The 23,204-nt window shown below is 37.6% G+C and overlaps 1 protein-coding gene across 7 annotated transcripts in view; it reads left to right on the top strand.

Moving 5' to 3' along the window:
* LOC109100471 (protein quaking-like) overlaps positions 1 to 23,204 on the top strand; it is a 94,809-nt gene that overhangs the window by 24,148 nt on the left and 47,457 nt on the right. For all 7 annotated transcript variants that reach the window (XM_042768484.1, XM_042768486.1, XM_042768482.1 and 4 more), the window contains exons 2-3: positions 2,376 to 2,518; positions 20,975 to 21,091. In XM_042768484.1, the coding sequence (XP_042624418.1) occupies positions 2,376 to 2,518; positions 20,975 to 21,091 (260 nt within the window). The remainder of the gene's footprint in view (positions 1 to 2,375; positions 2,519 to 20,974; positions 21,092 to 23,204) is intronic.

Here is a 23,204-nt window from a genome sequence, read left to right as displayed (position 1 = left end):
CAGACTATTATTTCATTTGTCAGGTTTTAAAGGGTTAGAAGTTGGTGAAATTAATGTTTTTCTAGATATATGCATGTAAAATGTAAAACCTGCATGTTTTCTTAATGAGGACCCAAATGCACATCTGCTGTATCACGTGAGCTTTTTTCTAATTGCTCAAATTAGGTGTAATTACAGTTTCAAGACAAATTCCCCATGACCTCACAAGAAGTGTCAAATTTACAACATACTGCATTTGAGAAAGGACACAATTGTGTGTGTTCTGTGTGTCCTTCTTGTTGTGAGTGTGCGGTGAGTCCATGCAAGTGTGCGATCTCCATTGTAATTACAAACCGACCTCTTCAATTTGCCTCTGAGAACTGCACCAGCCGATTCTTCATCCAGTAATAGAATTACACAACAGTGGCAGCAGCTTGGGAATGGGATATTTAATGTCTTATATGAAATATTAACAGACTTTGTTTTAATTGTCTTTTCCACCATATTTTAGCCCTCACTTCCTCTCTAACTCACTGCCTCTCTCTCTCTCTTGTTCCTCGTCTTAGTCTTTTCCTCAGAAATAATAGAGGAAGGTTTCAGAAAAGGACAGTTATTACTCACTTTATTAAGTGACAGATCACATGTAATAACAGTGATTACCTCTTCTCCATCTTCCCTCGTTCTCCTGCAGTGGACCTCAACAGGACAGGATTTCAGTGTGTATTGAACATCAGGAGTTCAGTGTGTATTGTTTTATCTTAAAATAGTTTCTGTTATCGCAGTTTAATTTGCAGAGATGATTGTAAATAAACCATTTGTACAGCAGGTTGAAGTCTGTGGTCTGTCACCAGAATTTCTTTATGATTAATCAACAATAGCATAAAGAGCTATTTACTTTTTTGACTTTAGAAATACTCTTCTGCTTCTGCGGCTCTATGGCACGTTGGAAAAAGAGCAAAGCTGGTTGCTTCTGAGAGGCAGTTCTCACCAGGGCCTCCAGGCAAAATGGATATATATGTCTCCTGAGGTTATTCAGAAGGTAGTCATATCCTCTTAGAAAGATCTTTTGTGGTTTTACAGCTGTTCAGAGACAAAGAAGCTCTCTTAGGCCATGTCTTGTCACTTTCGTTTTCTCTGTTCTTGCAGAGGTGTTCTTTGCTTGTCTTGTTCAAATGTACTAACTGTCCAGCATCCAACATCCATCTGATGTCAGCCTGGAGTCTGGAGTCTCTTTATACTACGGTTCTTATGTGGGTGTTCCAAAGCTAAAATCTGATTTAAAGCTGTGCGATTTAGCCAAATATTGGCAAATATTATTTTGACAAATATTGTGTTTTGAATTGTAATAAAACTGTTTAATCTTTTATACTGCTACTGTTTAAATATGATGGTTAAAGTAGCCGTTTTCATGTTCAACAGTGTGGTGAAAGCGACAAGCATGTCAGTTGTCTCCACATTAAGTCATGTTCTGCTTATGCTCTGCTTCTCATAGAAACAGTTACTCTTTTAAAGTGTTCACACTTGAGGTCTCTTTAAAAGAACCAAAGAACCAACACATTATGCTGTTGAATGCTGTTTCTTTAACACACGAATGCTGTTGTTTTTAAACTTTCTAAACTGCATCAAGAAGCCCCTAAGAAAACACAGACAAAAATAAAAGAAAAAAATCCATATATCCAAAACACCAAACTATAAATAATTTCTTATGCTTTATTTTAAACCAGATCACGAGTAATGATGCTAAAATTCAGCTTTGCATCACAGGAATAAATACAATTTTAAACTGTATCAAAATATATAAATATAAAAGTTATTACATTACATATTATAATAATATTTCATAATATTACAGTTTTTACTGCATTTTTGATGCATTTGGTTAAAAGGGCCTTTTATGAGACATTTTTTTTGTTTCAATATTGGTTTTGTGTAATACTGCAACTTGTAGCTGCCAAAAACATTTGGAATGTGAAAATATTGTGAACCTGAATTGCTTTGCATTCACAATGCACTTTGTAAAAAAAAAAAAAAAAACTTCTCTGAGACTGCTGAAAACACTGAATCATGAGGCCCACATTGAGTGTATTTAATGATTAATAATCACACAATTGTTTCAATTATGTAATTGCGCAACCCTAAACTGTTTGATTACCATATTGTCAGACAACAAAACTGTTAATCTAGGATCATGCTCTACGCTGTAACATACTGAATGGTTCATTAGGTTTAAGAGCAGTGTTTAAGGAGCATTTGCGCTCTTCTACTGCCATATTAAAGTGCTTATAATCCATTGGTAAAGGAAATGTAGCATATAGCCTGTCACTATAGTTAAAATCCTGTTCTTGCCTAGTCTGTATCCTGACTGATGTTGGTGCATGTGTTTCTCTTTATTTCAGAGATCAGCAGGGTACGAAAGGACATGTACAATGACACTTTAAACGGCAGCACGGAGAAGAGAAGCTCCGAGCTCCCGGACGCCGTCGGCCCCATCGTTCAGCTCCAAGAGAAACTCTATGTGCCTGTTAAAGAATATCCTGACGTGAGTCTCAAGCCTAAAACCCGTTTACACTGCACATTCACTTTGAGTTCCATCACAATGTTTTAAATATTTACAGCCATTTTTGCGAGTGCATGTGGGTTTGTTTGTTTCATTCAATTAAAAATTCAATTAGAAATGATTAAAAATGCATTCCAAGAAACTTACCGTCACTCGATCTAGTCTCGGGCAAGGTCAGTTAAAAATGATTTGAGGTAAATGTCTGCATACACACACAAGCTCTTTACTGAAGCTCAATGAGTGGATGGAATAGTAAATAACTGTGTGCAGCTGCTCAGTATGGCCTTATTTAATTACAGAGACATACAAGTCAATCTAATCTAGTTTTCTTGCATTAGGACATGGGCCCACGTCCAGTATATTGATTTCATTAAGACATACTGAAGAAGTGAGGTTGCACAAAGTGTTTGAGTCCATTTAATTTATTGTGTTATTAAGCTGATGGTTCGTGGTCGACTGTTGCTATGCGTCTGAGAAGTATAAATTCACTGTACGTCTGAGCAGTTTTTTTTTTCTTGAACTGTCACCAACAAGATTACATTTTTCATTTCAAACATAATTTATTATTAAGGAACAGTTCACCCAAAAGTTAAAATTCAGTCATTTACTCACCTTCATGTCATTCCAAACTTGTATGACTTTTCCTCGTCCCATTAAAAAATATCCTTGCCTGTTTCCTTATAATGAAAGAGAACAGAGACAAATTTGGCATCTTTATGCATCATGACAGGTTTCATTTTTAGGTTGCATGTGTCAAACATGACATTATGCATCTAATTCTGCTATTTGATTTGAGCAAACAGAGGGGAAGCTTTTTCATATTAATAATGTCTTAAATTTAGTCTGTTTTTCACATGAAGCTGTTGTATAGATTCAGAAGACTATAGTGTACAAATCGTAAAAACTGAATTCATGGTGCTTTTTGGTCATTTAGGAGCTTGACAGCTCCAGTGCCCATTTGCTTTCATTAAACAGAAGATAGCCCTTTTGTGAAAAAGAAGTGTGATTAGTTATACTGAGTCTGTACTTCAAATCTTAAAAGAATATTTTTAAAACTATACTTGTAGATAATATATGATTGAACAAAATTTTATTTTTTAAATGAACTATTGCATTAAATACAGCAGTCCCCCCTGCATACAGTATATTTTTCTGAAAGTGGTACCCTACCCCCTGTCGCTCTCTTTGAGTCACATCTCAAAGTAGCAGGGATGACATTGAATTCTCCCTTGCTTTTCCAGTTTGTGTTGAGTCAGAGCCGCTCAGCCGCATCACCAACAACCTGGTCGGTGGTTAACAAATCATTCAAGCAGTTGCCGTCAGGTCCTGCTTGCCTAAGGCATCCAACTCTGGGGAAACAGTCGAGTTCAGAGCTGATTGATCCCAATTAACTTATTCCATCCCAGCTTGATTCCTGCATAGCCAGCACTAATTGAGTCTCTCCAGCAGGGGCGTAAATACTGTTTGGGATTAGTTACTTCATTTTGCTGAAGTTTTCTGGTTTGAGGGGCTGTTTATGCGGCCATATTTCCCACGGGAGAGAGCCGCGCTGTTTAACAACGCTGATGCAGTGGTGCTTGCATGCTTTTTGACTAATTCTTGCTTCAACCTATAGCGTTGCTAACGTGGCTTGTTTGATACATAAAATGCACACAAGAGAGTGGATAAGAGGATATATTTGAAAGTCATCGAAAGTCATGCTTAGCATTAATAATATTCATATTTTATTGTTTCTTGTGCATAATACTGGAACTTTATAAAAAGCTCATTCCATTTTATACTCCAGTTTTCAAGTGTATGACGTTTTCTGTCTGCAGTTGTTGAAGCATTGTGGGTAATTTAGCTCCTGCTCTTAAAAGTCTGAGAGTTAGCCAGCACTGCAGTAAAGGCTATTGTGTGTGTGTGTGAGTGTGTGTGAAGGTTCTGGCCGCCCTTGCTGGTCTGAAGGACACCCAGGATCATTATTAGTGAGTTTGGGTTCATTAGGAGGTAGAGGATGAGCAATAAAAGAGATGCCCTCAGTGTCAATGGAGTCCTCTATATCCACAGAGACTAGAACTCATCTTATCCACTTTTTTTCCTGAACACGGAAGTCTCGCCGGACCGGAATGATGCTTTACATTTCCGGTCGCTGGTGTTTCTAATCAAATTAACGTATTTTCTGATCTGATAATATAACGTTAAACCTATGGAAATGGTTTTAAAAAGCACATGGCACCACAATGACTGTCTTTTTGCAGTAACTCAGCTGTCATTATTTAATGAGTGGGACGATGACATTAAGTTAGCTGACATGAAGCTGATTGATAAGTTAGACAAGGTTAGCTGCATTGAAAATGGATGAGGGCACATATGCAGCTCCCAATCGGGCGAAGTTTGCAAGATTTCGTCTACAAAATGATAAGAGCACACATTATTTTATTATTTCACATACAGCATTTTAACTTAAGTGCTGCAAGTGCTGTCATCGTTTATGCAAGTCATACAGTGCCGGGTGGACTGATTTGCTGGTATGCAAAACAAGTACTTTACAGGAATTCCTTAAGCATATTGCTGCTGTGGCAGCCAACAACAGCACAGCTTAACCCTGCGCACATTTTTAGATTTATTTATACTGAAAAAGTTTCAGTTTAATTAATTTGGTCAATCTTTTTTACCCCAGTTAAACATGGATTTCTATGGAGACCGGAACACAAGAGCACACAAATGGAAGTTAGAATCCATCATGGCGGCGCTCATCCGTTACTCAGGAAAAAAGTGGAAAATATTTTTAAAAAAGACAGATAAAATAGCCTATTTTAAATTATCTGAACAGGATTTCTGTTGTTGTTGATGATGTAAAGTGTAATTTCTGCACCTATTGTGTCACTAAACAAAATTGGAAAAACAAAAAAAAGTAGTTGAAAAGGTTCTTTATCAGCATCGATCGTTCCATGAAGAACGTTTAAAATTCATGGAACATTTACACTAGAAAATAAGAAATTAATACTTTAGTAATACTAAGGATTTATTAAATTGATCAAAATGAAAAGTATAGTCATTTGTATTGTTTAGATTAAAACATTTAGATTTCTATTTCAAATAATTTTTTTATTGAACTATTCATTTATTAAAGAAACTGGAAAAAGTCATGGTTTCCACAAAAATATTAACTGTTTACAACATTGATTATGAAACTTCATGTTTTTTAAGCATCACATCAGCATATTAGAATGATTTCTGAAGGATCATGTGACACTGAAGACTGGAGAGATGATGCTGAAAATTCAGCTTTACATCACAGGAATAAATTACATGTTTAAATGTATTATAAGAGAGCACAGTTGTTTTAAATTTATACAATATAATAAAAATTTTACTCTTTTTACTGATCAAATAAATGCAAGAGACTTCTTTCAAAAACATCTTACTGACCGCAAACCTTTGAATGCTAGTGTATAAATTAAGTATCATCACAAAACTAAAAAAAAATAAAGGCATTATTTTTAGCTTATTACCAAAAATGCACCATTATTTAAACAGAAATCCGTTCTGCTCTCATTTCATGAATGAGGCCCAATATGCGCACAAGCATCCACACCATCCGCCCCAGCAGGATTAAAAATCTCTAATTATCTTGTCGCAGGCGGTCGCTGATATTTCAGGTCAGGGGCAGGATGACATGATAGATTTATAGATGAGGTATAGTATGAAGGGAAGAGCGTGAAAGAAAGAGTGAAGAAGATAAGCAGCCTGGGATGTGCAGCGGTGATGTATGTGAGGCTATGATGAGGTCGGGGAATCGGGGCAGAGGAACAGCGGCCTGCCCCGCCTGATAAAAGAGAGCGAATGGCCCCACACCCCAAGTGCCCCACACACACTCGTCTCCTAGACAGGCATGCAGCGGCACAGAAATTAATTTGCTCCTTCAAACTCGTGCTGTGTCGCCTCTCTCCCGGCAGCACGCACCCGTTCCGATTTGCTGAACAATGTTATTAGGCTGGGAAAGACAGCCGTCCTAGAAGAGCGCTGCTGCTTGAGATGATTGTTGCCTTTCATTCGGAGGTACAAATCTACAGTTATTTTTGTGTGTGTGTGTGTGTGTGTGTGTGTGTGTGTGTGTGTGTGTGTGTGTGTGGGAGAGAGAAAGAGAGAGAGAGAGAGAGAGAGAAGATAATGTTAGGGAAAAAACACCGGTCCATGGAGGAAGAGCACTATAAATACTCTGCTATGGGTCTTGGTGGGGACAAAGCTTTTAATTGTTGAGCATAAAGCGAATGAGCGAGCGAGTGAGTGAATCACTGCTGTCATCTATCATTTCTCCCAGTGTGTCCTTTTCTGGGTCAAACTCGTCTACAGTCAGGATGAGCAACTATCAAAGATTATTAATCATTATCAATATGAGCGGCAAGATTGATTCCTCTTCCTTTAGCAAGTGTGTACAGTGGATTACTTTTAATCAACTGTTTTTTTGTTTTTGTTTTTGATGATGATGATTTTTAGTGGATTTATGAGGTCAGTGCTCCTAATATTCACACAGGTGTCCAGTAACCACAGGTGCAGAGAATCACAACCACAAAATGTCACAATACTTTACACAATACTTGATGCAGCATCTCTCTGGTAGATGCAGCACTGCATTCATCTCTCATTCTCCTTGTTGTCCGATCTGTGGCATAAGCAGTGGTTCTCCCTTGCCTTTATAGATAAGTGTATATGGTTAAGTTGTGGATGGTTTATGTCCTTCTTGTGTGGACATGGCTATCGGCACGTTGCACTTGAGGCTTGCATTCTTTTTAAAAAGACCGTGAGTCACCTCAGCTGCTTCTCATCCTGGTCCTTCTACTTCTGGGTACGAAGGCACGATGATGTGCACTGAAGGAGAGCAAGGAGATGTTACGGGAGACGTTTTGCCAGATGAATTCCTGCGGACATCTCGTTCCTCCAACCGCACGTGTTCTCCAGTAGAGTTTCTGAGTGAGCTTGAGAGCCCGCCTAAGCGTGGTTCAATCACTCATTCGTGGCTTGCGATGAGGATGAGTTGTCTGTCGCAGCGTCGAAGGGTTGGTCTGACCAATCAGAAGTTGATGCGTTGGTCTGAGCCTGACGCTGATATGGCAGCCATGCTTACCTGGGCAGCAGAGAGTATGAAGCTGGAGTGGATTCTTCCACCCTGTCCTGAGCGCTCTTGATTAAGTGATTGGTTCTTGGAGACTGAGTGCAACACTCAGCCGCACTTTGCCCCAGTTCCTTTCTTCCTGGAAGTGCACGAGGAAATCGTGGAAGGCACCTTTCTGCCATAACACGATACACTGGTTCCTCCACTCTCACCACCCTTGACAGCGGTCCAATGAGGGTATACATGGAGGTCCCCCAGGTGGAGAGAGCGATTGTGGTGCATTTTGCATGCAAAATGCCTGCCACCTGGAGGGGCCATCCGGGTCTCCCATTCAGAGCATATAAGTTAACTCCTGTCGTGTGATGAGAGCTTATACTGCTCCTGGACAAGCTGTGTCCGCTCAGCATACCGTGGCTGTCCTGCGGGTGTTCAGGCCAAGGTCTGTACAAGGGTGGTCCCAACTGGAGCATGCAGGAACTCAGGAACTCGCAGGCTCTGTGGAGGGCGATGTCCACATTAGTGGTCCAGGAGTACCACCCGTGGCTCCACATGACAGTTAGATTATATATTGGTGGGGAAGCACGATCTGGTTATCAGATTCCTAGGAGGATTCCTGAGGTTGAATCCTCAAAGGCCACTCCTCATTTCCTCTTGGGATCTCTCAGTGGTCCTGTAGGCCTTACAGAGAGATCTGTTTGAGCCCCTTCAGTCAGTTGGACTATGAAGAAGGCCTTCCTGACTGTGCTCACTTTTATCAAGAGTTTAGGGGATCTCCAAGCCCTCTCTGTTTATGAATCATGCCTAGAATTTGGGCCGGCAGACTCTCATGTTGTCCTGAGATCCCAGCCTGGATATGTGCCCAAGATTCCAACCACTCCTTTTAGAGATAAGGTGGTAACCTTGCAAGCTATCCTCCCACAGGAGGGGGACCTTGACCTGTCTCTGTTGTGTCAGGTGTGAGCCCTATGGATCTATTTGGAATGCACTCAGAGTTTCAGACTGTCCGAACAACTCGGAGTTCAGCAAAAGTGAAACGCTGTCTCCAAACAAAGGATCTCCCACGGAATTGTGGATGCAATCCTTATCACCATGCCCCCTGGGAGTGAGGGGCACACTCAACCAGGGGCATTTCTGCTTCGTCAGCTTTAGCAAATGGAGCCTCATTAGTGGACATTTGTAGAGATGCAGGTTTGGTTACACCTAATACATTTGCCATATTCTACAATTTGCAAATGAAAGCAGTTTTATGTAGAGTTTTGAGCCCTAGCTCTTAAACTCATATGGCTGGTATGGTGTAGAGCTTGTATTTAGTGCTTTCCCCTCTTTGAGGTGGTAATGTGCGATTATTAAGTCCAGTTCAGTTCCTTCTTATGAACCCTTCCATCACTCAAGCACTCCCTTACATAGCTGAGTTTAGAGTAGGAACTGCGGCTCTGGCGGCTCTACGAGTTAGTATCCCTCAAGTTCCCCTAGACAGACGATTAGTGATCCATATGTTGTGGCTCCCAATAGCATACACTATATCCCCAATACACAAATTCTCTTCTCACAATATAATACAAACTTTACCCAACACACACCATTAGTCTGTCGCTTTATTCTGTGCTTGGTAGTTGCCCCCACAGAAATCTTCCCTATGTAGTACTCCCTTTTAGTGAGACCATAGGACATTTCTCCACATGATACCTCCGCTTCCAGATAGGATGTGGTCTCTGTAGTGTTCTTTCCTCACTTAGGGAAACAAACGCTTCCCCAATGTTACAACCAGGAATTCTTAACCGTCATTTTTCTTGTTTTTCTCAGGCTTGTCAACATCTGCGCCCCCATGGACTAGTAATGCTTGGCGGCTCTTCCGGGATGTTGGAGAGTGAGGTTACAAGGAGGAGAGGTGCATTTGGTCGTGGCATGCTAGGCTTGTCAACATCTGCGCCCCCATGGACTAGTAATGCAGTTCAGCAGCTGTGGCATTTAGTATAGTGACCCCTAGTGTCGGAACTTCAACAAAAACGTTGAAATGACCGACTGCAAGGGAACATCTCAGTTACGTATGGTAACCCTCGTTTCCTGATAGAGGGAATGGAGATGTTGTGTCCCTTATGCCACAACTCTGAACTGCTTCTAATTGGGTTGAGATGCTTCTTGACTCCTCAGAACAAAACGAGTGAGCAAATGCCATGCTGGCCTATTTATACCCAGATATCCAGGGCATGGCCAGCTATGCAAATTTTGCTCACCAATTTAATTTGTCTTTTCTCAATGATATCAGAGGTATCTGGGTTCTGATATGTTAACTGACGTAACACGTAACTGAGACCATACTGTATGTAACATCATACGTAACGAAACTTTTTTATTTTAATATTTTGTAATATGTAATTTATTCCTGTGATGCAAAGTTGAATTTACAGCATCATTACTCTAGTCTTCTATGTCACATGATCCTTCAGTAATTGTTTTAATATACTGATTTGTTGATTTCCAATTATTATAAATGTTGAAAACAGTTTTGCTAATTTATATTTTTTTGTAGATTTTTCAGGATCTTTAAAAAATAGAAAGTTCAAAAAAAGAGTATTCATTTAAAATAGAATTTTTTAAAAACATTATAGATGTCCTTACTGCAAATTTTCATCAGTTAATTGCATCCTTGCTGAATAAAAGTATTAATTACTAAAAAAATAAATAAATAAAAAACTTTTAAATGTTAGTGTATATTTTTCTAAAACGAAATGCCATTAAGTTTGATATTTACATACATTTAACGTTAAACTTTAAATAATAACTTACTGTAGGTGTCCAGTATTTTTTGGAGTCATTAAATATGCACATGGTGTTTGAATGAGTGTCTGTTGTCTATAAATATATCAAAAATATATTTAAAAATATATCATTCCAATATAAAAAATATATTAATATTAATAAATATGAAGAGGAGTTTGGATTGAAAGTGTATTCCAGATGAAAATGTTATTGCTCAGAGTATACTTTTTCAGACATGTTTTAAAAATCTTTTAAATGTAAATTAAAAGCACAAATAAGAAACCTGTGGACATACAGTATAGCGCTATAAAATCAATGTTAATCTTTTAGCTCAGATAAAGAAGACAAATCTAATTGGAACTGTTTGTTCATTTTAATGTCAAATTTTTTTTCTAATCTAATTTATGAAATCTTGTTTGATTATGAAGTGTAGTTTGAAACATTAAGATCTCATCTGTAACTCTAGAGAGCACGTGTGAAATTACTGCGGTCGTTTTGTGGATTTGAGATATTTTTCTTCATTTGCTGTTCAATAATCTTAATGAGTGTCTAGGGGAACAACTGAGAGAAGTGATGTCATTGGTGATATTTCTTCCTCTTATGGCTAAAATCCCAAGATATTGTCTATGAATTACTTTCATGACATTTTTTGAAGTCTGTCTGCTTCTACATGTCCTCTAAGTGTTTAACAATACATTATAGTTTTCCTTTCCTCAACCAGTGCTGTACCATACTGAGACGCTGCTATTTCAGGAAGACTGTTGTGTTCAGACAGTGAGAGTGATATATGTAGCTGCATATATACGGATCTAAAGGGTGGTGTGTTCAGCACATGAGTGTATTCGTGATTTGTCCTGTCATGCAGGAGATCTGGCCGCCTGCTCTTCCTCTCTCCAGGTGTTATTGTTTTAATTAAATGGGTCTGATGGGATGGACCCATAACTCAGAACTGAATGGGGGCTTAATAAAAGCAAAACTACTGGACGTTAACTGGGATATTGGCTGCCGTACCAGCAGCAGCTGGTGTTGATTAATATGACTTTATCTCCATGTGAATATGAGTGTGTGTGTGTGTGTGTGTGTGTGTGTGTGTGTGTGTGTGTGTGTGTGTGTGTGTGTGTGTGTGTGTGACTGACCTTACTATGCAGTGTTGTAGTTTTGTGAATTACAGAAGTACAATGCTTTAATGATTATAGGGTTTTAATACAGGGTTTCCATGGTCATGGAAAATCTAGAAATATCAAGGTTGTGTTATCTGAGACTGGGAAATGTATAAAGTCTTAAGAATTATGGAAGGGCCTTGAAAATTTCTTCTAGATTCTGATCCTTAAAATTCACTTTCATTGGTACAACCTAATGTTGTCATAATGATTCAGTTTTAACTTTGATGAAGCCAGTTAGTTTACCACACAAGGTACATTTTTAGGTAATCTGACAAAGCATATTTTTATACTGCATAGTAAATATCCATTTTTCTATTTACACTGATGTTCAAAAGTTTGGGGTTGGGAAGATTTTTATTTTTATGAATTTTTTTTTTTTTTTACGTTTTTGAAAGAAGTCTCTTATGCTTACCAAGGATACAGTAAAACAGTAATGTTGTGAAATATTATTACAATTTAATTATTACTGTTTTCTATTTGCATATATTAATGTTATTTATTCCTATGAAAATCTGAATTTTCCCCATTTTGACCCCATTCAAAAGTTCTAATATGCTGATTTGCTCCTCAAGAAACATGTCTTATTATTATCAATATATTTTGGCAAATATCAGATCAAACTGAATCTCTATCCTAGTAAATATATAAACCCTAGTGTGTATTTGTTCTGATTCGGGGTGCCTGATGAAAGTGGGCAGTGAGGTTCTGATATGAACTCAATAAGGCCAAACGTTTCCTGGAATAAGGTTATAGATTCCAGCACCTACATAACCCTTTAAATCAGGCTAAGATCTTTTCTGCGGTCCTCCACATAAAAACACTACCATACACACTCACGGCTCTGCCCATGGTGAGGTGAGGCCCAGTGGTTTGTGTGTGAGTCTTCTCATTACTCTGGTGATAATAAACAATAACACGCACACAGGGGAGTGGTGCAGCGGCATTCCGGATCACCTCGCAGCTAATGAAGGTTAATTAGGGTTCATTAGGATATGATGAGTGCTCGCAACACCACCACATCCCTTTGCTTTACCCCTGCCAGGCACCTTGGTTACTTCCTCTCCAGCTGTCACTCCTGATGGCTGTAGGGCCGCCGTGGACACCTGAACATCAGCCCATATCAGTGAGAGTCCAGACAGACACCACTGCAATTACAATGTGTCATTAGTATATTAAGATCTAGTGTGATATACTGTGTCAGTGTTTCCCAACCAACCACAAATATATTCCATACTCATTCCAACTCATATTATATACTACATATAATTTAGTATTATCATTATTAATTATTATCTGGACACTATAATGATGATTCTTTTTTAAACAATTAACAAAACCTACAGTATCATATTTGATATGCAAAAATTTCTAAGGCCTCTAAATTATCAATATAATCATAACTTTGCTGAAAAACTTGTTGTAAACAAGCCACTGCTTCTATGTTGTTAATATTAGTTCAATATATGATATAAGATGAAGATTTTTAAGATTTTACTTGATTATCTTTACTTTAAGTATCAACTATGATACATCAGGCTTTTGAGGAATGTTTATTTCTTCATCTCTCGATCATCATTGTATTGCATTACTTTATATTTGGCACCGCAAAAAAACCTACAGAGATTTGACCATAAAACTTTGCGTTTAAATATCATCTTACAAAGACATATTAGCTCCACAACTGTTTCTGTTCTTCTTATTTTACTCCTTATTTAGTTTGGGCCTCTGAATAAAACTGAGGTGTTTCTTCTCCTTAGTTTTGAGCTCCATATTCTCACTATACCATGATACAGTATATGAGCCAAAAAAATCTGATGTATCAAATATGATACTTTACAGGGTTAATACTGTGGGAGAAAAACAGTCTCATCAAGTTGCTTTAATGAGACACCTTAACTTGTCTTTCTCATGTTTTGACAGTTCTGGGGCAATCATAGAAACTTTTCAAAGAAAGACCTAACGGCAAATTTATTTATAAATGAAACCCAGGTGGAGCATTTAAGAAATGTACAATAATTTACAGAGACAATCATCAGAGGACTGCTTCCACAAAAACACCTGTTACACAGTATGTAAGATTATTAGTCTATAAAGCATAGGAAAGGTTTCCATATTATTTCATCACTGCAAGGTTGGGTTGCATACTTGCATCATAAATTGGAACATAAAGTCCACACTAGTTTCCTAGTAACTGAGTTAGTTTGTAAATTATCAGGATTTCCTGTAGCTCAAACAGCTGAACGTATACTAACAATGCCAAAGTCATAGGTTAGATTCTCAGGAAAAGCAAGAACCGATAAAATACCTTGAATGCAGTGTAAATTACTCATTGTGTATGTCTAAATAACAGGTAAAATGTGAGTCTATTGATTAAAATTCTGCTGTTTTAGTCCAATAATTACTTAGGGTCAGAGGTGTCCAGAAATATTTATCTTGTATGTAGAGTTACATTTTAATGATACAGGGGAAAAATACTTTATATTGGGTTAAGTTGTAGCTTAGTGTCCCATTACATCAGAATGAGGCTAAGTTGTACATCTATGTTGTACTGTAACTTGTCTTTTAACTGTTTTATAAGTGTTTTGTGACAGGTAATGAGAAGAAAATAGGATTAACTGTTATAGAGATACATTTGTGGTCAAAGGTTTACTTTGCAGTATCTGGAAAATGTTAATTATTTTGCCAAAATAAGAGAGATCATACAAAATGCATGTAATTTTTATTTAGTTCTGACCTGAATAAGACATTTCACATAAAACATGTTCACATATATAATATCAGGGTAAATTGAAATTTGTTTGTCTTGTGGGAAACATGTAAGTATCTTCTGCAGCTTCTGAAGGGCAGAACTAAAAAATAAATAAATAAATAAACCTTTTTAGGCAAAATAAGAAAAATGTACACATCATTCTGTTCTAAATACTAATAATATTTAATTACTTTTGCTTTATATATTTGCAAAAAGTAAACTCTTTCTAAGATACACATACTCCTGGTTAGGAGTCACTGATATATATTTTGTAATATTTCATAATCAATAAATCCCAGAAGACAGAAAAATCAGGAAAGCTATTTATTTTATTTCTTTCTATTTTAAGTCTCTTTTTAGAGAGTCTCTCTTTCTTTTACTTAAGTCTCTTTCTTAGGTTTCTTTCCCAACCCTCTTTCATAACTTTAAAGAAAAGCTATCGTGTGGTTTCAGAAGAACAGGCAAATAGCCCAGTAGTCATATGAGCGACCTGAATGATACATGGTGCTTTTCCATCCTTTTTTAAAGCTTGAATGCTTCCTTCACTGTAATTACATGGAAAAGGACTACTAGCTTTTGTGTTCTGCAGAAGAAGAAAAAAGCCATATTGATTTGTAATGGCATTCGGGTGAGAAGATGATGACAGTATTTTCATACCCATACAGAATTCCTTTAATGCTGGTAGCAGGTATATTGCATACAATGCCATGTCTAAGTAATTTGGACTCTTCTTCCATAAACCCTGGAGGACATAAACTGAACACACAATAACAGAGTGAAATTAGACAACCACAAGGGAAGGGAATCGGCTAGTCAATACCACTCATGGATCATCAGCATAGGAAGTGGTGATAAAACATTTGAGATCAAGTGTTGTAGATATGGAGGCATACACGCGGTTAGACGTCTCTCTTCCTCTCTACGAGTCCCCCACCTCTCGGAGGCTAGATGCACCCTCCTTCCCCTCCTCTTGTCCTACACAATAATGAAAACAAAAGACATCCTGCAGCAGGGAATCAGAGCGCAGTGCTATTAGAAGCCATGCAATAATTAATTTGCCTATTACCAGAGCCGACTCGTTTATCTTCATAAGATAATGCCATCACTCCCAGTCTCTGGCAGACTTGCACGCGCGCTGTCTTAAACGGCCCTAATTACGTCCCCGCTGCCTATTTTATTGTAGTTGATGGAAAACACACTTAATCTCCACTGTGCAGAATGAGTAAATAGGCCCCGGCCTTGAACAGCAGATATTAGAGATTCCATTAAAGCCCAGTGCTTTTTTATGTGCCTTTTGTTTTGGGTGCCGAAGCACTAAAGAGCTGAGGTAAGGTGTACACCGATGAGGCAGATATGTCAAGCTGTCTTTAGCCATTGCTTTTTCACACACTTCCAGATAAAGGGAATTTTTAGTGTGGAAAAGGCCCGGTGATATGATTATGGCTACCAGTCGTGTTTAAATTTATAAATGGCTTGAAGCAATCAGTCAGTTTAGAAATGGTGTGGATTGTAGTCTGCTGTAGTGGTTTGGGCTGTGACTGAACCTAGAGGAGGTTTTTATTGCTCTGACATTGCTCTTTCTCTAGAGACCTAAATCTAGAGACCTAGAACCTATTGTGCAATGAAGATGTTCCATGGATGTTGAAGGTTCTTCATGAAACCATCAATGCCATAAAAAGAACTTTGAGTGTACAATAATATTTTAAATATAAAGTCTCCAAAAGGGGGTTTTCACAGTGAAACCACAGAACACTCTTAAAAATAAAGGTTCTTTATTGGCATGGTTCCATGAAGGACTTGTAACATCCATAAAACCTTTACAATGGACAAAAGGTACTTTATAGTGGAAAAAGGTTCTTTAGATTAATAAAATGTTGGTTCTTTTAAGAACTTTTCACTGAAAGGTTCTTTGAGGAATCAAAAAAGTTCTGCAATTGCATCACTGTGAGAAAAAAAAAAAATTAAACCTTTATTTCTAAGAGGGAAGAACCATTTTGGGTTCCTCAAAGGACCTTTCAGTGAACGGTTCTTAAAGGAGCCGTGGATATATCCAGAGGATGAAAATTTAATTCGTCTTTTCTTCTTGTCACTCTCTACAAGAACACACCGAGACACTCACACAGCCCTCTTCACACACACTTGCATGCAGACATTCATCAAAGCATCAAAGGAGCTTTGTGAGACACGCAGCAGGAGCAGGCCCACACAAAAGGCGCAGGTACAAGAGAGCGAGATTGTGTGCCTTTGATAGGAGAGCTTCAGGTGACAGCCGGTGAGTTGAGAGGTGGGGAAGTGTTGCATGCATTCAGGTTGGTCGAGACACTGCTGTCACTTATGCTTTTGGTGTGCGGTGTGCTTGAGAAGATGTAGAGTCTGTGTGTGGCTGCTTCACTTCCCGTTTTTTTGTCTTTTTTGGGAGACAGACTAATGGGATATACTGTACAACAGCAATGTTTGTGAAATGGGAGTTTAAGGTTTCAGAATCAAATGTTTGTATTCTCAAAACATCTAACAGTCAACATGAAATCCCAATTGACCCCATTTACTTTCTTAAGAAATGTCCCTGATCTTGAAAATGTACTTTTTTGCCCCTGACAACCTTTCTTTTTTTCTTTTTTTCTTTCTTTGAAAATAACATTAAAATCAACGTGCTTTTCACCCTCTTCACTCTCAATCCTGTCAAATCCAGTTTAACAAGTTTCAAGTACATCTTAGTTTATTACATTATTTCTCAATGAATATAGAGCACAAAAAAAGGGTTCCAGGCAAAATCCCATTCATCTTCTCGAACTGATAACATTTAATCATTTAGCAGACGCTTATACTGTTGTTGTTCTCTCGTTGGTCTGAACGCTTCTATTGTTCTCATTTGTAAGTCGCTTTGGATAAAAGCGTCTGCTAAATGATTAAATGTTAAATGATAACATATAAACCTGAAACATGTATAATTGATTTTTACATTTTATATTTTTAAAAATGTAAATTGCAGAATTCCAAGAACATTTTGTAGATTCTGCAAGGTGTATTTAATCTTATGAATGCAACAGTACCATTTAAAAATATATATAATGTTATTAAATGAACTCTCTTATGCTCACAAGGGTTGCATTTATTTGATACAAAAATTATTATATATTGTGAAATGTAAAACTTTTGAAAATACATTTCTATTTGAATATATTCTTCTGATAGAATGCTGAATTTTCAGCATCATTACTCCAGTCTTCAGTGACACATGATCCTTCAGACATCATTCTAATATGCTGATTTGCTGCTCAAGAAATATTTTTAATTATTATCAGTGTAGAAAACAGTTGAGCTGCTTTATATATATATATATATATATATATATATATATATATATATATATATATATATATATAATCTTACCCAAAACTTTAGAATGGTAGTGTGTCATGGTTTTGAGAAAAAAAATTTCATGGTTGCTGAAAATTCAGCTTTGCCATCACAGGAATAAATTACACATACAGCATCCTTGCTAAATAAAAATATACATTTCTGATTTAATTATGTAATTGGCAGTGCTTTCTGGAGTCACTTTTGTAGTTTTTTTTTTTTTTTTTTTTTTTTTTTTTTTGCAATTTATAAAAACATTAAATATTCTCAGAACCAAGATATTAAATACCACTGAAAAAGTGGGTGGATATTATTGCATTCCAATATATGTCATTATGTCAACAATTACATGTGATGCTAATACTGTTTAATGTCATCTTTATGAATAGCTTCAAAATTAGATGATATATTGACTTTGATGTTTATCCACTAATGAAGCCATTGAATTCATTATTAAATGTTTAAAAGATTAGAGATTTTGGATAAGTTTTATGAGATTTTATAGTTTCATATGCAGTCCAAGCTCAAATCACTAAATGTGAAGGACACTGCAGCAGATTTTTCCCATCAGGGGATACTCGCCAGCATCTCTGAAGCCCAACAGCTGAGTAAAGTCCGTCCGTATGTGTCTGTGTTCAAGAGCTCTCACCAGGCTCCAGCGTCACATAATCCAGACGGAGAGTGGAGGTCATCCGACCGTCTGTGAGACGCTACGGAGAGCTGTGTGTGTAATCCCGGCAGATGTGTGAATACAGCAGGGAGACCGCGGATGTATAATTTGCGCCTGCTGCTTTCGGAGTGAAGCCGTTCCTTCTGGAGTCTCTTGCACTGATTACTCATTCTCAAGGGCACCTTGGAAACCTTTCCCAGCATCTCAGGTTGCCAGAAACAATCCGTTTCTTTTAATATAAAAAAAAAAAAATTAAACTTGATGGTCAAGTTGCTGTGTTAGCAAGTTTAAGGCTTACCCCACTTTTTTCCAAAAAAATTAAAAATGTCATTACCATTACACACCAAATTCCACACAATCACACATATTCAAAACCACCTACTGTAGATGATTGTTCAAGATCAGATCTTTATTTCAGGACACTAGAACATTTGATAATTGAAAAGGTTTTACTTTTTAAGAGTAGGAAGCAGCTGCATATAGAGACTGTCAGTACTGTATCGATGTATTTCACTCATATATGAAAACATAAGCATACAGGGGAAATGACAGCTTTTTGTCATTTAATCTTGACCGTGTGTTCTTAGACATTAGACACTTTAATAAAAAATATATATATATTTATTTGCATGTAAAAAGTGTTCAAATGTATATTATAATAGGTTTATTAATAACCAAAAAAAAGGTAAACACACACAACTTTTATTTGAAGGGTAAATACACACACATACAAATGTAATGCACGCTCTTGTGCTTTGTGCCTCCAAGTAAAATTTAATTGCTTTTTTTTCATTCATATCTGCAAGGCTCTTGGACAGGGATGAAGAGTGCCAGAATAAAAAAAATAAATAAAAAAATGCACAAACACATACTCAGTGACGGTGTTTTACCAGTAGTCGATTATGCATGGAGTCAGTCATGTGAAAAGAGCGTAACATCGGAATACCAAACACATTGATAAAGCAGGCCCCGAAGGCTTATTGATTAGAGCAGGAGGCCTGTAGTGTAAAATGGGATTTAACAGAACGCAAGGCTGCATGCCTCCAAAACAAACCGCTGCTGCACATCACTCTGACTGTATTAGAATGGAGTTCCCTAAAGGAGAGAAAGAGAGGCAACATGTAAATTTCCTAAAAAATAAATAAAGATAAAAATAGTGATTACATGACTGTACAGTTTCATGCAATGCACAAAATGATGAAGTATGCAGAAATAATTCTGGGTTGTGTTCTGGGGTTACTGAGTTGATATTATAGCTATAACACAATGTTATTATAACTGTAACACAAACTCACTCACTTTTGCAAGGCAGTTCTCCCGCACCACAGGCTACAGACTAGGCCAGAGCCTTTGACCGACAGCCGTGTGGTCATTGCTGATACCTGATCGATTAGGTGAACAATTGGTGGCTCTTATCTTGTCAGTGAAGGCCTAGAGGAGGCACGGGCATATGGGAGGCTATCAGCTGTTGCTCTCTGCACATTGTCTGAGTCCCGGCTGATGAGCTCCACGATAACACTTAGGCAGCCTGCTCAAATAGAGTACCTCCCAGGGAATTTCATTCACACAATTCTGCTGAATTCCATCAACTAACTCACATGTCCGTGATCACTTTTGAACTTAGATTAGATGATATATTAATAATAACTATTATTTTTAGTCTAGGCATATTTAGTTATGGGTTTAGTGCCTCTGTAGACACAGTATTAGCCTGTAGCCATATCTGTATTCACGGTCTCAGTAGTGAGAGATGATTAAAGTGTAATAATAAAGTGATTTTTGATGAAGCACTTAATTAAGCTTGCTATATATATCACTTTTCACAAACCCAAGGACAATGCATACACATTTCAATAACCCAGAGTAAACAGATGCTTTTTCAGTTGTGTTCTGAAGGTGGTTGAGATACAGTTTCACTGAGATGCTGGGGGAGGCATTTCCAGTATGTACTGTAGGGGTCGAGAAACTGAAAGACCATCCAGAAAGCAACATTCAAGAAACGTTCACTCTCCGAAAAAAAGGAACAAAAGCTGTCACTGGGGCGGAACCTTTTCAAAACCTAATTTACTCCTAAAGGGTGCATATTAGTACCTTAAAAGTATATATTTTTACCTAAAGTATACATATTAGTACCTAAATGGTACATTTCAGTAACTTCTGAAAAGTTACTGCCCCAGTGACAGCTTTTGTACCTTTTTCAGAGTGTTATTAAACTGTCTCCAGAAGGCCTAAGAGTAGAAAGCATGAGAATGAGGATGATTCAGATCAACTAAATATTGTGGTGCAAGACTAAGAAGGGCTTAAAAATAGTAATTATATAATTATTGTACTGAGTGCGATAAGCAACCAGGAGCCAGTGTAGGAGTTATATGTGAGTGTTTGTGTGTTAGGAATTAAGAATTGCATTATTAATAACTTCAAATTTAAGAATATTATTAATGCCCCCTGCATAATAATGTTTCATAATAACCTGAAACTTTACAAACTACATTAGGAATTCAAAAGTAACATGAAATGTGAGTTTTATTGTATTGTTGATGCAAACTGTGACTTGTCAAATGGTGAAGTGTACTGTATGTCTTATACTGCTTCATCCGGACGCAGATGCAGTGAGTGAGATGTGTGTGTTTGTGTGTTGCAGTTTAATTTTGTGGGCCGGATCTTGGGCCCGCGGGGGCTCACAGCCAAACAGCTGGAGGCAGAGACAGGATGTAAGATCATGGTGAGAGGGAAAGGCTCCATGAGGGACAAAAAGAAGGTAAGATCTACAAACACACACACATGTACAAACATTCCCTAACACATACTTACACACTTATAATAAACACACATGTTCATAAAGACAGAGAGTGTCATTTTTTGTGACATTTTATAATAAGAATATAGTAATAAAGCACTTATATGGGTGAATTCAGAAAAATGTCCCAGTTATCCTGAAGTAACCCCAAATTCATTAACAAACTATTGTAGTTATATATAGTTAAATCAAAACTGTTGTCTCTATATTGATAATGCCTTAATATATACAAATAACGAGTTCTTCAGTAGTAAAGTCGCTGTTTATGGTTATTAGAAGAAATATTAAATAGTCACCTTAGATTAGGTCATGAGAAAAACTAAATTGCCATTATTTGATTAAGTGTTTCTAACCTACCTTTACTTGACATTCATTTGATTAATTCACAGTGTTTTACACTTATTACACTTATTTTTATTATTATTACAAGCTACAGTTTATAAACTATGAATAAACTATTAAGTAATATTTTGCAAATTGTAGGTTAGTGCTTTTTTATTGTGTATAAAGCACCACAATAAAGTAACTTTTTTTGTTTTTGCCACAAATGCCATTTGTGAATGAATTGAAAATATTTTCAAGCATAAAATATTTCTCATGTGCCATGAAACATTTATAATTAACATATTATATTATATTATATTATATTATATTATATTATATTATATTATATTATATTATATTATATTATATTATATTATATTATATTATATTATATAGTGTCCATATTGCAGCTGTTTACCTGATTTATTTCATATTACAGAATCACAGTCTTTATTTCTCATTGCAAACAATAACATGATTTTGTTCCTTTCGTGGCATGGAATATTATATATATAAATGACATTTTCCACTGAGGAAAATAAAGAAGATGATTCATGATATTATGTTAGCAGATTGTCTGAATGTTGTGTATTTTTTATTTATCTGACTTCTCTTATGTTTGCGATGGTCAGGCTATCATTCTTACAGTTCAAACCATAACACTGCAGTTCCAGAACACCATGCCAATTGGTCAGTGTCAATTTTGGACCCTGGAGACACACATAACACATCATGAGCAATCACATGAACACAAGAACAATCATGACAAACTCACAATCACACCAGATGGAGGAATTTGATTGGATGATTTTGTGCACAGTCTTCACACATCAATATGCTTAAACATATTGCTCATTTTTAACATGCACTCAAAATTCACTCAGTCAGCAACTGTGGCTCGATGTTTGTCCGGATGACAGACGCACTGGCGCTGGCGATCAGACAGAGTTTACATGCGTACGGTTTGTTCAAGTGTAAACTAGCCCAGTCCAGCGCTCACTGCCCAACTGAGATCCTTTGCAGGGGAATAACAAGCCCTCCCCTCGCTCCTGAGAGCTGTGGGCAGGTGTTCAAACATTGTCCTTGGCCTCAGATGAGTGGGGGCTGGATCCTGTGGCCCTGCCAGGGCTCCTCTCCCAGTCGAACCCCAGTCAATGTACGGCACGCTGGGCCAACGACGCCGGGGCAGTGGGGGGTCACAGGACGGTCTGGAAGCATGGGGTCATATTCACTGTCCATCATTAACACTTGAGCAAACACACATGTTCACATGAACGCAAACATGCAGATTATTATCACTGGGATTATTGGCATTTTGGGAGCAAAGCACAGTACGCCTGCACTATAACACAGATGTGCACGATCACACGCACTAGCTCACATATGTATCTGATCTGGAAGCGCATTTGTGTTTCCATTAGTTGGGCAGGACCCATATTTGGACAAGTGCTGGAAGCGGATAGTTATCCGAGCCCATCCCGGGTGACCACGAAGAGGGTCCAGAGGAAAATAAAACAAGTGCTCTGTGAAAAGTACTGTTGTCATTTCCAACGTTTCACACACATCTGGATCGGCTCTGCATCCTGTCAGAGCGCAGCTGGTCGTCCACGTATCGGATCTCAGCTGTGTGCGCGTGCGTGCACTGCCGATGGGCCCTTTCTGATAGTACGACCCGTTCTGCATTGAGGGGGTCAATTGAAGCTCTTGTGCAAACATTCACATGTGTGTTTAAAGGTTCTGCTGTCTTTGC

This window comes from Cyprinus carpio, chromosome A13 (assembly GCF_018340385.1).
Source record: "Cyprinus carpio isolate SPL01 chromosome A13, ASM1834038v1, whole genome shotgun sequence".
Classification (NCBI taxonomy): Eukaryota; Metazoa; Chordata; class Actinopteri; order Cypriniformes; family Cyprinidae; genus Cyprinus; species Cyprinus carpio.
Note: the sequence above shows the minus strand (reverse complement) of the source record. Positions and strands in the feature narration are given on the sequence as shown.